Source organism: Copidosoma floridanum, unplaced genomic scaffold (genome assembly GCF_036245765.1).
Source record: "Copidosoma floridanum isolate Cflo_tuat_1 unplaced genomic scaffold, Cflo_Japanese_pri ptg000030l, whole genome shotgun sequence".
Lineage (NCBI taxonomy): Eukaryota > Metazoa > Arthropoda > Insecta > Hymenoptera > Encyrtidae > Copidosoma > Copidosoma floridanum.
In genome coordinates, this window is record NW_028321907.1 from 14,390,051 (window position 1) to 14,405,658 (window position 15,608).

At 37.0% G+C, this 15,608-nt stretch overlaps 1 protein-coding gene across 1 annotated transcript in view; it reads right to left on the bottom strand.

Annotated features, from left to right (window-relative positions):
- The window catches only part of LOC106639698 (uncharacterized), a 107,394-nt gene that overhangs the window by 6,498 nt on the left and 85,288 nt on the right, over positions 1–15,608 (bottom strand). The window contains exons 5-9 of the mRNA XM_089596228.1: positions 6,447–6,918; positions 5,248–5,576; positions 4,421–4,878; positions 3,747–3,924; positions 1,674–1,772 (exon numbers count right to left, since the gene is read on the bottom strand). Coding sequence (XP_089452354.1) covers positions 1,674–1,772; positions 3,747–3,924; positions 4,421–4,878; positions 5,248–5,576; positions 6,447–6,918 — 1,536 coding nt within the window. The remainder of the gene's footprint in view (positions 1–1,673; positions 1,773–3,746; positions 3,925–4,420; positions 4,879–5,247; positions 5,577–6,446; positions 6,919–15,608) is intronic.

Genomic DNA, 15,608 nt, shown 5'->3' on the forward strand with positions numbered 1-15,608 from the left:
TTTTTATGAATTTTCTTATGAAACAATGTAAATAAACCGTATTCAAATAATATATCCGTATATATATCTTAGTAGTATCTTGTCCTGCTGCCCTCTGGCGGTTGAGCTTGCTCATGATTCATCCTCATATGTATCGAGGTGCTGTGTTCCTATAGGCATCAAGTACGTATCACAAATATTACCCTTCTACTTAGCGAGGCTAATCAGTTCTCAATTTTTCCTTAGCAGCGCTTCAAAATTCTGCAGCGTAGCGAATGATCATTACAGGATTTTTACGTATTGTATGTCCTTAATCTTTGCCTCCCTCGTTCTTTTTTCCGTAATTACCATATTTTTTTCCCCAAGTATGTGAGTCTTCCGTGTAGGACTCTTGCAAAGGTCCCCTTCCCTTATATTAAACGACTCGGTCATCCATCCTACTGATTATACTATTTACACCCCAGCTATTGTCCAGTTTTATGGAAAGATACTTTCCAATAAACCATCCAACTCGCTGTACCGACCCCTTTTTAGCTGACCGGTGCACCGTGGTGTTGGCTTTTCCTTCGAAAAGATAGCCCCTGGAGGTCCAGACGTCACCAGAAAAATCGACTATTTGTTTTTAAAAATCGGATAAGTGGTATTTCCGGCTTCTTGGATATTCATCCCATCGAAAAAGCCCGAGACAAAAAATCTCGGTAATTTTTAAGTGAACTCGAACGCACGAGCCCTCGAATATCTACAACTGGTAGGCTTGCACGCTAACCATTAAGCCATCGAACCTCTTTATTAATATTGTTTAAATTCTTTCAAAGAGAAATCAGTATTACATGTTACAGGTGTTTACGATATTTAAAACAAACTGTAGACACACAGTGAAGTGGCACTTATGATTCATTGATATATTAGTAAATTTTAAAAAATGAATCAAAATGTATGTATAGTTTTTATTTCTGCTTTCCAATTAAAAATAACAAGTTTCTAAGTTGACTTATATATAATTGTTGTATTGATCATATTTTGAACTGAGTATACCAAATCCTATGTAAATAATAACTTTATGAGGAGGCATTTAGGTAGAAACTAATTGACATTTATTTGCCATGTTAAGGAATAAATAAAGTTGATAAAATTAAGTCCCATATTCTTTTGTATATTAAACTCAAAAAATAAATTACACATTTTTTTCGTGAGTATTTTCATGAGATATTGCAGTCTTTTTTAATGGTTTCAAGCTATTCGCGCTCTTGAAGTCTTTCAGAGACTTTTGCAGTCTTTGAAGTATTTTTATTGGCTTTTGAGTCTTTTCAATGACTTGAAGAGTGTGTAGCTGCTCGTAATCGAGTTTGGTGATAATTTAACATTAGTTCTATTTGCTTACTTTTGTGTGTAACTTAATCCTACCGTGTATTGACATTTTGCCTGATTCATGCATAAATGCGCAATGGTACGTATTGTTGACAATTTCAGCAAAAGATATGTGAGCTAATAAACAGAACTAATTGAGTGTCAACAATGTACTAACTTTACGAGCCATTCTGATGTATGTTGTCAGTGCTAAAGTTTATTTAAGAAAATTAAGTACTAAAAATTGTACCCGACCAAATAGCTGTTTGCTAATTTAATCAGCTATTTTTTGTGTATTATTCGTGAAACAGAGTTATGACGGTAGAAAGAAAGTAATTTCAACTTACTTGAAATAGCTCGCCTGCGGTTACTTTTTGCGGGTCACACGTGACTTCGAGCCGTTGACCTGTCAAAAGTATCACAGTCAAACGTCCAACGTTGCTCATCTGAAATAAATAAATTTATTTCTTATTAATTATATTCCAATGCAATTCGTTGTGTTTTAATAATACAGGGCATTTTTTACTTTATTATTTATTGTTCCAACCATAAATTAAAAAAAAATAATGTCAGACTTTATAGTTAGTAATAAAAATTAAGGTCCTCCCACCTCCAAGATGTTGTTTTAAACTATTAATTTCAATGTTTAATATGATGTAAATTTAGAAAAATGATTGTTTTTATTATTAATCTACAGTTTAAAATTTATAATTTTAATCGAAAAATAAAACCTCATCTGCATCTTACGTTACTCATTTCACTTTACACAGAAGCTTTGTACTGTTTTAGTGCATTTTTTAATTTCCCCTTTCTTCCGTCTTCCGGTATGGTCTAGTGGTTAGAATATCTGGCTCACGTAACTGTGACTCAGTGCAAAGTGAAAATAAACAAATAAAACTGCAAAACAGTAAAAACGGAAGTGTCAAAACGGACTACGGTCCAGGAACTGAAGGTGCCGTCGGGCTTGACCCCCAGGTTGAACTCAAAGTGAATATACCCAACAAACCTGCCATAACCTCTACGGATCAAGGATAAGGTAAACCCCAACAACCCAAGTACAACAACTCAAGCACACAATAACACTCATCAACAACAGAGGCAAAATGCATGGAGCATGAATAATGATAATGGGGAGAAAATAAAAAAGTTAATTAAAAAAACCAGGAAAAAAACAACAGAAACAATTTAGAAAATGACATTAATATAATAACCAATACCATTAACCCAAAAAGCTCTCCAACTAATAATCTAAACATTATAGAAGTTAATATACATTCTTTAAAAAGTAAGTACAAGAGACTAGAAATAAATAAATTATTATTTGGCTATGATCTAGGTATAGTATTCTTAGGCGAAACAAAAAAGGCCAAAAAAAATCTATCACTATTAGAACTAACGGCTCTGAAAATAAAAATATAAAAAAATGAAAACTTAGTCATAATCACTGCATATGCCTCCAGCTCTAATGAAACAACTTGTATAAAGATCTCATAGCCCTTTTCGATGATTTTAATCTAAATTATTCCAACAACTTCTATATTTTATCTGGTGACCTTAACACTAGACACCCAACTTTTGGTGACACAAAAACAAATTATAGAGGTACACAACTTAATCATTGGTTTAGCAAAAAAAAATCGATTACAATCTCAAAATCATTAAAACAGCTAAGGCAACATTCCCAGCGTCAAATGCCTTTATTGGCCTCACCCTAATTGATACTAGGCTTGTAACAGTAGAAAGACTAGCACAAACAATACAAATAGATATTGATCATAGAGCAACTAAGTTCACAATCATCCTCCCAACTAACAACAAACTGCATGTTGAAGAGACCTCAGAAACAAAATACTGTTACAAAAAAACCAACTAGACTAAATTCCAAAAACACATCACCAAAAACTACATACTTCAAATCCCAAAAACAAGAAACCTGTCAAACAACAAGATGGATCACTACATTGCAGTAAATGGAAAAATAATAAACGACATTATCGCGCAAACATTTACACTTGAGGATACTTTGTTCGTCAACCTCCAGAGTTCGATAACATGTTGATTCCTATAGATTTTTTTAGTTGGGTTTGGATATTGGGCTGTTTTAAAATGAATACTTATTTTTAATTTATCAGGAGTTTAACACATACTTTTGAATTTTTCCGCTGCAAAGAACAAACATGCTTTGTTAAGTGATTTTTCAATCTTTTAACAAGGAAACATAGATCGATGAATGCAGAAAGCACTGAAGCTTAGACAAAAGCCACCTTATATTAGTGATATTTTCCAGATTACAAACAAATTTTTAACTATGTATCCAACAATTGTACTGAGTGAAATGTATTCAATATTTCATTAAAACCCCATTTTGCAGCATATTAAAAGATTTTCATAAAAAAAATAAGGATAATAATAAATCTTACCTTGAAATCCCCGACAGTCAGTAGTTTTATCGGTTGATTAGCTCGTACTACAAATTCCGGTCCAACACACTGCGTTTTATTGAAGGACCTGGCTGGACCATTAACAGTTCTATAAAGACGTGATGGAGCTCTCTGAACTGCCTGACCTCTTCGTGCTCTTGGTCCATTTGTTACGTCCCTGCTCAGACCAGAAAACCAATTTAATTAGAAAAAGAAGATATGGATCACAATCATTAGTTTTGCTAACTGAACTATGATGGTGAAAAAATGATGTCTTTTTGAAATATCACTATTTACAAACTTTTAAATTTACAATCATATTTTTTAATACGAAAATATACCAAGCTATGTTACTAAAAAAGATTTATCCTAAATATCACACTACGCGAAGTGAGAGAAAAACTTCTTCTGTTGGCGCAGAAATCGTGAAAAATCGTGTGTGTATGCGTGTGTACACAACTCACGGGAGGAAGTAAAGAAAGTCTCATATTACACACTTGTCACCCTCTGTTTCTCCTCAGGTATCAAATTCCTGTGATTTGAGACTTTATTATTTCTCCCTAGGTAAGTAATGCATTATTTCTTACCATGGGCGGAAAGGGTTAGTATTTTGTTTCTAGGGAAAGTTTTAATGATGACAAAAAGTATCAAATAAAATGACTGCTCATGCTTACCTCTGTAGTTTTTCGGTCTCAAGGGCCGTCTGAGCTGCCTGGGCTTTCTTTAGACTCGTGTTTATCCGTGGTGGTTTTGGTGGTGGTGGTCCCCGTGGCACGTATGGTAACCTCGCTTCAAACCTTGTTTTCTCTTGCTCCGTCTGTACACGCTGCTCGATTTTTTGTAATTGCGGACTTACTTCACTTTTAGAGTTATTATTGTTGTTGTTGCTATTATTGTTGTTGTTCTTAATGTTGCTGTTGTTACTTATACTACTGGTTATGATGGTACTGTTATTGCTATTAATCTGTTGGTTGGGAGCAACACGAGAGTCTGGAATGGAATTTGCAAACTCCCAGCGTTTTTGCTCCTGATTGCAAGATGAACGACTCAAGGGAAATTGCGGACTGGAATGCTGGCGCTGCAAGACAATGGGCCCGGAACGGCTCTTTGTCGATGTTGCATAGAGGTCCTCCTACGATTCGAAAGAACAAATGACTGATAAATTGAGTACAAAGCCTCCATCGAATTCTTCTATTCAATTGAGTTACAAGAAACTTTTATTTTTCGTACAGTTATTGACTTTTCTTGTAATATTTAGCCGATCTGTAAGATATCATTTATCAAATGCCGTTACATATGTGATATAAGTTGCATAAATACAGCCTAAAACCTCCTGTACTAATAAGGTACCTTGAATAAATTAACCTAATCTCTGTAAACTTTAATCCTCAGACTTATCATACAAACCAAAATCATATTCCGCGTCCAAAATTTCAAACACTTACTTATCATAATATATATACAAGGTGTGTAAGCAACGGTAGTGTAACAAACATTTTACCACGTGAGTTTGCTGTTGCTGCTTGTGAGTAACGATATTTTCAAAACATCTTGAGACGGTTGGCTGCGTGATGGTAGTTCCCACACCAAAATCTCTACAGTTTTCATAACAAATTCGGCCTTTATTGGTTGGTAGCGCAGAAAATTCCGGCCGCGAAAATTTTTTCGTGGTGTTGCACACGTCCTGTGAACTGAGGAATGGTTTTACAGGCAGCGCGTAGATCGGATCCCCATATTGGGGGATGTTGGTATCCTGAATGTCGGCGTCGTTGATGATATCAGTTATCGCTGGCAAATTCGTGCTACTCTTTGCTTGAGACATCATTTTATCTACGGAAAATTTATTGTATGAAAGTTTTCAAAATATTTTTATCCAGTGAAATCAGATATCTGGAACACTGATTCATCGGTTATTACAAATTTTTTTGTTGAAAAATATCCTTCTTATATAAAATAACAAACTTTTCTGTAAGGATGGTGACATCTATATTAATAATAGACCCGATTAATTAAAGCTGCATCATTTATTTTGTCACTCATATTTAGTTTCAGTAACTGGTGTCCCGTTGACTCATAAATGCATATGTGGATTCATTCATACAGTTTAATGCCTACTTCAAAAATCATTGCGCAAGGAAACATGATATCCATATCGTACATTCATTTTAATCGTACAAAAATTTAACAAAACCGATTGAAATGTAAAATATTTACGATATAAGCCACGGATCGGAGTAAAAATTGGGACAACCAATTGATTGGTTCATTATTGGATCATCGATTTTTGGTTGATTTCTATTTAGTATCCCTTTTGTATTCAGGTTCTTAAAATCAACGTTATACAATAATATTGAAATTCATAAATTCGATGGAGATGCTTTCTTTTCTCGGTACCTCAAAAAAAAAAAATCTTGAGTAGTCTTTGAATATCAAAAACTAGTGTGTTAAACCGAGCAGAGTAATGAACAGGATTATAATTGCATATTTGATATAATTCCAAAAGTTCCAAAATTCTGAGCGGACCCTTAGCTATTCGTCTTAGACAGTTTTCTCTAGCTTCAGATTTCGCAGCTACGCTTACGAGGTCTGAAAAGCATGTCAAATATTCGGCGAGCCTCCCTATCAAAGAGAGTCGAGGCTTTGGCTGTCACAGAGAGCCGCACAAACATTCATGCATGCATAGCTAAGGTAATCGCATACCTATCCGCTCACCAGTACAACAGTCGGGCTGAGAGTTGGTGCGCTGGTGGAGATTGCGGGCATCGACGACGTAGTACTCGTAGATATCGCCAGTGGCACTGCATTTTGTCGTCGTCCTCGCTGTTACGGCAGCGTAGTCCGAGTCTGTAAGACTTAAAAGATTTGGCTGGGATCTCGAGTTCCTTGATTGGGCCTTGAATAGCGCTCCCTTTGCAGCGCGATGTCTCGATGTCTGCGGGGTCGTCTTCGGTGGATTCTGACGTGTTGGTACCGCTTTCGGTCCCAGAGTGTGTTTTTGTTGCTGATGGTGCTGCTGCTGAGTGGGTACGGATGGCAGACTGCGTATTGATTGCAGCACTGCTCGTCTGCGGGCACCGTACTGGGCCGAGCGCACCACTTCCCTATACATGTCCATGACAACGTGGGTGAACGGCTGGGATTGTAGCCTCGTTCTACAGTACTCAGATATCACCTGTAAACAGAAAAGAATAGTAGTTTTCCTACGAGTTTGAAAAGTCTTTGTTTGCGAACCGAGAGGTTTGCGGCCCGAGCCGAAGGCGAGGGACGTAACGAGGTTCGTAAAGGAGACTTTTCGAACGAGTATCGGAAAACTGCTTTTTTGCCCGAGGAAGTACCAGCCTCCCAAAACCAGCCGAGGGCGGAAAAGGTTATATAACTTATAACTTTTTTAAACTAGCACTCATTGATCGACAACGCAGGAATATACTAGATCCAAAGGACCTCGCACTGGTGAAGGATTTTTCATTGAATGTCGAATCGCGTTCGTTAAGCGAGACAGGATCAGTTTTACACAAGCCAGTTCTAAACACAACTCTCTGCTTAGTATCTCAAATGATGAAGGATCTTTATACGATATTTAGCGGATTTCAAATTAATTGACGCAATCTGAGAATTTGCAAGGCTTAGCGTGCTGCTCGTAATATCGACGTCAATCAAATAAAATGTCGAGAATTCGATTATGAAAAAAATTCACCCATTATGAAGCATTCACCCAACTCCCCTAAACTAAACACTTTTTTTCTGAAAAGATTTATGTGAGAAAGTAATAGTGCAAAAATTTTTGACTTGGTTCCAATGATTGTTTTTCAAAAGATGCGGAGTGGGATGTTTAACATTTTGTTGTTCTTTATGTTATAAATTTATGGATGCAGCCAATTAGTTGATATTAGATCTAATGTGTTACATTTCAAATTCTATTGCTACGATAAACTTTGTTATCATACAATAATTCGAATAATACACTTACATGTACAGTATACCTATTTAGCCACGACTTTATACTATGAAACTAAGATAATCCGTGTAAGCATGTACGTACTAAAATTTAATTAAATTCTCACCACATTTCAATTAAATTTCCTAATTACGCTAAGTGAATCTTTCATTATGTAATTAACTGAATTAAGTCTCTCAATATTTATAACATGTGCCATAAGAGCCGCTTAGAGTATCAAATATATTTTCTGTACTCTAATATTCGATTAAAATAAATGAACCCACGAATGTTGATCTTAAAACGTTAAATCGAGGTAATAAATTGAAGTACATACTTAATAATTTAAACAGTGAAAGTTAGTTACCTGATCATACAATTTTCGGAATCCCAGACCATGTTTTTGCCGTTTCCAAGCGGAATAATGTACGAAATCCGTCTGACGCCGAAACAATGAGCACTTTCCTATAGAATTAAGGGCTGGTAGAAGTTGCTTTCGGGCAATCGTATATATTTATGTGGGGTTGTAAGTACGACTGATAAACTTCAAAACCTTCCAAATTTTATCATCAACAAGTAGATACTTTATGTATAGATTTCCTTAATTGCAATTTTATTTTAAATAAATGAACTAGTAAGATAATTTAATATCATGTAGGTCTATCAAGACATTTCAGGCTCTCTCTCTCTCTCTCTTTCTCTCTATGTTTGAATAAAGAATCTGAATCTGAATCTCTCTCTGACGATACACCGCTTGAGAAAGACAGGAAGGAGCACAGCGAGAAGTCGGACTAACATATATCGTTTGGCCTCGCTTTCGATCGATAATTCACAAAGTAACTTATTGCGGAATTGCGTGGCTCCTGTTATATGGAAACCCATCAGCTGACGATGACAACGAACTCATTCTCCTATCTGATATGTGTTACCCCTAATGATCACTTTCGACCTAAGCGTTGTTTCTAGCCTCTCTCTCTCTCTCTCTCTCTCTTTCTTTCTGTTCTCTGGGCTCTTCAAAGTGACCCCTCGAAAATGACAAATCATTTCGTCAGCCGTCCGTTGTACAGTAAGCGCAAAAGCAAAGGGGGAACTCGAGCAACCACGACGGTCGTTACCAAAATTGCAAGGTTCACTCCGCTGCACTGCTCCTCCTGTTTTCTTTCATTGGTAGAGGTGAGGGTTTACGAATAATAACAGTGACCATCACTGATTTACTGTCATTCGTCAATGTCAAATGAATTATGTTTAATATAGAGATACTGATTTGGCTTATAAATTCTCGGTTGTGAGAAATAAAAAAATGAAAGAAATATGTTGCATTTTACTCTGTAGTTAATTACAATTATGAAAGCATCGGTTGAGAAATAATGTGGCAATAATCAATATTTTCACAATGTTTTTCCAAAAATAATGGTAAATTCTCAAAGTACTCTTAGTTATGCATTCACAGTGTTTAGAAGCTGTTTTCTTAAGGTTGTCCGATACAAAAACGACAACACGGTTCCTATTTCTTTATCGATTTTCATTTAAATAAACAGAGAAAAAAAAATTTTTCAAGAGAAGTGGCAACCTTTTTACTGATACGCAGATGCACAGTACCACCAAGCGTGAGATTTTCCACGTTAAACATTCCTGCCAAATTCAATAGGGCGAGAACTAACGACGAAAATCAAAGCCCTTTTGTCTCCTCCATCTGCAATTTGTGTATCAGTGCGGTGCATCAGATCACGACTGTACAGTTTATTTTCTCAGCTCACTTGGGAAAGGAGAAATAGAGTACTGGATATGTAACGTGTCCCTACTGCATACGAGTAGCTCCTGTTTTCTGAAACAATACAGTCACGTAATGATAACAACCCGCATCTCATGCACACGAGCAATCCACTCCTTTCTTCTTACACATAACATACGTGAATAAACGCAAGTTCTTACGCCAAATTGAGCAGACACATTTTTACTCACTCATTTCTCTGAATATTCATCTCCCTTCTAACTCGATTGTGGGAAACTAAGCGCCATGCTAGTATATGGTAAATACCTACATTACACAACGAGGAAATAGTAATTGCAAGGCATGGCGGCCCTGCGGACTTTCCGATGTCTCTCGCTTGTTTGAAAGTCGAAAAAGAAAGCTCTAGAAAAGCAAGGATCCTCACCAGCATAGTAGTCACCAGCACACGAGGAAGAAAAATGGCTCCTCGTAAATTCCTCGCCTCTTTAGTTCCTCGGCGGTGTAGTGCGGACAGTTTAATTGCGTTCCACCCCCCAGCATTTATCGCTGTTAGGGTTGTTATGGTTAACGTGACGCTATAATAGTGCCAGCTAAATGCTCCTCACTATCTGATAATGTGACACCGTGCCACAAATGAGCTGCTGATGTTTTCCTGCTTTATTTGTTCTAACGGACTAAAGAACGACTTTGCGGCTAGCTAAAGTAAGCAAACCTATATGGGTAAAATACGTCAGAAAAAAGGAGGTTGAGGTGGATAAAAACTTTCCGACAAAAGGATCGTCTTCAGCATCGAGGAATGTTTGAATTTTCCACTACTGTATTTGCACTAAAGAGAATGAATATTAAATCAACAATAGTATTGATAATATTTAACGGGACTCCGTGGTTAGACAGTCAAATTCTTGAAGGTGACCTGAAAAATTCTTATTAGAATACAAAAATTATACTGTCTCTCAATTTTTTTTTTAAATGTTAAATATACCAGTCTGCATTTTTTAAAAATTGAATTAGTTACATAAAAATTATAGAAACGAAAATTTCCTTCGACAATGGAAAAGATATGAATTATGGGGTAATTCAACAATAATGGTGATAGAAAGCCTTCAACGTAAGGATTATAGAAATAAAAAGAAAATACGAATCCAGAAAAATTTTACCGATAAGGACATGCATAGGCAAAACGGATGACAAAAACAAAAGAGTGAGCAGATTCAGAGCTTTTTACCTTTTATTTCTATTGAGCTTTAAAGAAACAGTCGAGGTGCCCGTAGGAAGTGGAACTAACTTTGTTCCAAGAGTTTTTATGCAGAGATAAAATATTTTGTACTGGAGCTGTTCCCAATTCGAGTTAAAGTGATAAAATAGTCCGATGTTTAGTCCATTCGTAAATAAATCATGCGACATAAATATTGAACAAAATTTCTTGCTTATTTTAAAGTGGATTTCTTTATTACGCAATATGAATAAAAATTTCTTGGAATAAAGGTGATGTACATTAACTCGAGGTCAACTCTCTCGATTAGCCAAAGAGTTCTCGTACAACTTTAATACAAATACTACGTAACTTTCTATATATTTTAGTTTATCGTTGTGTCAGTTTCAAAAGCTTGATCATTCCATACAATCAGATAGAAATCAAGTAGAGAATCGACGAAATGATTCACAGAACTGCACATTACACAGAGCTTCCAGAGATGACGCAGATGTAGACCAGATAGCTCGGCTACTTCGGAGCTGTTGCACTAAGCGAGCGGCTGGCATATAATTTCGCCCTCGGCTTTTGGCAAAGCTGACCCACGTGGGTATAATTTATGGCATCCCGAGGCAATATCGCTTCCGGAGCTTGCACCAAGCCAGAAGCTTGGCCAGCCGATTAATTGAATCGTTCTTCTACCATTGCTACATCGTACGGTTTTTTTCCGTTTCCACACTCTATTGTTTCGGAGTTTTCACGTATGACGGTGTATTTTTCATCAAACTTGAGTTTGATAGTGATTCTTGTACGGTTCATCGCAGTTGGTGCAGGAGTGGAATAAATAATCCATTTTTGGAATAAAAAGCTTAATGATCGACTTTTTAGATTGTTGATCTTGCTTCTTCATTCGATTTTCATGGACACTAGAAAGATGATCTTTAGAATGAAAAAAAAATTAAAACATCTGACACTTTCACTCAAGATATATAACGTACAAACAATATCCTTACAAAATGTTGTTCAGGAACCTCCGTCACCGGACAGTCATTTCTCCCGAACTATACGTATAACCCCTCAACTAATTGGGATTGCGTCTTTGGGTCAAAAAATACCGTTGTCGTAGCAGCCGTGCCTCACATATTGAAATTATGTAATTACTTGGCCTCAGTGGATAATTTATACACGTGCTCACTCGTAGCGCTGGCAAAAGGAAGTGCTTTTAGTGGATCAAGCTCCATTCCGTTTTCGAGCAGCCTGAGACGTCGCGCATAATTTCTAGAAAAGCGAGTGTCAGCCAGTAGGTAATTGAACAATGTTGGTCGAGGATAATAGATGGAGATCATTAATTATCATTTAATGATTTATGCACGAGAGGAGCTCGACGAAGACGAAAGTGAAAAACGTGCTTGGGCCCTCTGTTCGTTCGGCTGGAGATGGTTTCTTGGATAAGTAAAAAGATCGAGCTTTTCTAAAAATTGCATTTTTCACATTCTTACGACTTTTGTGCCGTAATAAATGATTTTCGCGATGGCTTTTTAAATTTATAGTTATTCCATTTCATTTATTCTGCCCTCAATTGTGTTAGATTTAATAATATTACAACAAAGTTAAACTCAAAAGTTTTGCAGGATCCACCTAACTTATTCGTCTCGATAACAATGAACTATACACGGATCGTTCCTGTTCGGCTGGATTATTATTAGTAAGAGTGAATTTGCTTCGTAAATTAAATTTTCTAAATTCAAAGTGATCAGTGATCCGTTGGGGGCGAAATGTGAGAAAATAAATAAATAGAAGTAAAGTGTATTTAAATTTTCTTGCGTTGATTTATTAATGCGCAACGTTTCGCTGACAATATGCGTCAGCCTCATCAGGAGTCGATAGCACAACAGGTGACGAGTAAGTCAACCAAACTTACGAATTCTCGCGTACCTGCGCCTGATAACTGCGTAACTTTTGGAAGTTACGAATGTTTATTGCACCGACACATATAGCTTATAAGAACCTCCCATAGAATTCACCTAATCTGTGAAAGATAAAAAAAACGCGATTTAAAATGGAAAGTAAAGTCTAATTTAATTTGCATTCGCTGCACGCTATCGACTATCGACTATCGACATGGAAACCGAATACACCTCGAGCCAACCAGTCACCGCTCTAGAAGAAGCACTTTCAAGGCTGCATTGCTATTCTGACCAAGTCCGAATGAAATCGAGCGTCGAGCGAAAAATTAAATTCCCCTCCTATACATGCAATGGCATATGTAGGGGTACGCATCGCGTGTCAAAAAGTCAAATGGTCCACATACTGGTGAGGGTGTGTTGAGATGAACGTTTCTCTGACACATAGTAGATGGCTGGCTACTTTTTATTTGTACGAGAGCTATCGATTGATGAATAAAAAAGAGAAGTATAAGTGCGTTGCGTCGGAATTCATGCATAAAGACAGCGTATATATATAAACGTCCACAGTTTGTCAATAATGCGAAATATGTTGAGTTTACATGTCATGTCGACGGGGGAGAGTTTTACTCGACAGCTGCTTCTTGTGAGTACGTCTCCTTACACACGTATACGTGTAAGATATTTCTTATTTCATAGCTATCGTTGAGGGGAAGGTATATAGACAACGATAATGGGTATCTTTGTATTGTTGCTGCTGGTGCTTTGTTCCTCTTGCTCGTTTGCAATATGTGGTGTACAAAAAAGATTGTTGGGTGTAATTTCAACGTTGGATCTTTTTTTATTGAACCTTGTGCCGTCCATTGTTTGATCTATTTTTAATGTGACCGAAAAAACAGTGAAACTGTATATTGTAACATGTTTGCACAGACAAATCCCCGTGAAGAGAAATAATAGTAGAGCGCTTCTAGGGATTTCAGTTGTGTGGTATGAATACTATTGCTTGTTTTTATTTTTCTATGAAAAATTTACGTATATTCGTTTATTTTTCCTACCTCGGGGCGTTTTTCGTGAAATTTAGATGTGTACAGCGCCCTCGGTAAGAAAAATAGCATTCGCCACACGCAATCGCCATGTGACCGAGCGCTACCCTACGGACCCTCAGGCCGCAAAATAGCCCTGGTGATAATGTCGCTTGTATAATGACTTGGCTTCCTACGTTAGTATTCCATTTCCTCCTTTTTCTTTTTTGTTTGATCAAACTTATAATATTTTCGTAATTCTTGCGGTGGCCGTACAAAAAACTAAGATAAAAAATATCTCCATAGTGTTTTTTTCAAGTGGTAATTTGATGCTAATCGAACACCTGAGTATCTGGAAATCTAGAGAAAAACTTTCAAACAAGCCGAATGAAATTTCGTTTCGAAGTTTACGATTCCATACGTCGACTTGGCTTAAAATTCAATAAGTTCAGCAACAAAACCGTAATTTTGATGATGTATTTTGCCAAAAAATTTATACTATTATTTTATGTATAAAAAATTTACATGTACTATAGTGCTAACAGCAAAAGCAAAAAAAAACATAGAAAAAAAGCCAGACAATATATGTTATTCGATCCCAAACATCTACATGTTTATCGCCTTTTCCTCGAGCTTGCACTTACGTGTCGATCCGAAAATGTGTTTCCGTGTTTTAAAAATACACTGTGGATAGAACTACCAGAGAATACGAAATCAGCGAGTACAAAGAGAGGACGATGGGTGAAAGAGAAAGAAAGCAGATATCACCTCCATCGCGTTAAAATCAAACCAGTGCGCTTAAGCTGGGACTCTCGCATAAATAAACATCGGCGCCTGAGCGAGGTCGCGTATCGCACATTGTACTCCAGCCTCAGTGTGTTTATATTTTGCATACATGTATCAAGTCATTTTGAGCCTTTCTTTGCAGTATTGGGGCTTTGAGATTTGATGGAACAGAGTGCAAATACAAAGCGTCGTTGCGAATGGGAATGAGAAAAGAGTGCATGGAGCAGAGAGCCACATGTAAACGAAACTGCGAGATTGATTGACTGAAATGGAAAATTCGGCACCACTACCATCTCATGGTGCTCAAATAAAAAGTCATGAAGAAAGGGGAGTTGGGGACTGCAACAGCTCGGAAGAATATGAGAGACACATGTGCATCTCATACAGAGACTGAACTTTGCAAGGAGTAGTGGTTGGCGAAAAGCGATATCTCATCAGCACGGCTAAGTATACTAAAATTTGCTGTTCTGCGTGTATATCAGCGAATGTCAACGCGAATGGTTGTCACAGAAGAGAGAAACTGTAGATGAGATGAAAAGTAAGAAATGGTCGATTTTCAAGCTCATGAATATGAATGTATTCACATAGCTTACGCACAGATCTCAACTACACATCGTTCTTTCATGTATAGGACAGGGTGGGATATATTTCGATTAACAGAAACCCTTCTACATGTTATTTGCATTGGTACACATGTATACGTGTACATTATCGATTGTGCCATTGTGATCGGCTTCTATAATGGAGCTAAAGATGACAATAATTACGAACAAAGGGTAAACATGATGAGTTTGGTATGGAGGCGAATGGCTACCTGCATTAGTTCAAATTTTGCGGGTATACGCCCGCAATCAATATTCGAAACGCCTGGTAACGATCATTCCTCGAGTGCATTTTGACTCCAATGAATTTTCAATTATAAAAAAGCTCTGCAGTTGACTCTCATAATGATTTTGCATGCACTGCAGCGTGATACGTATTAACGGTGAAATTTGTTAATTAGCAAAATTTCAGTCCACACAATCGAGCTCTTGTTCTGCTTCAGCTTTCCCAGAAAATAATGAACTATTTTACGGGAAATTCTCTTGTAGATCGATGGCTCAACTGACTAAAGGTACCGAACAAAAGTTAAAACTCACGACACCTATAGAAGTGAACGCAAAGTCTAAAAAAAAGTAGTTAATTGCTCCTACAGCAATCAGGAAACGTATTCAAAAGCTCGCTTACAAGTTCATTCCCACTTGGTCTCACACTCTAGTTTCAAGCTCCTTCTGAGAGAACGTGTTTACGAA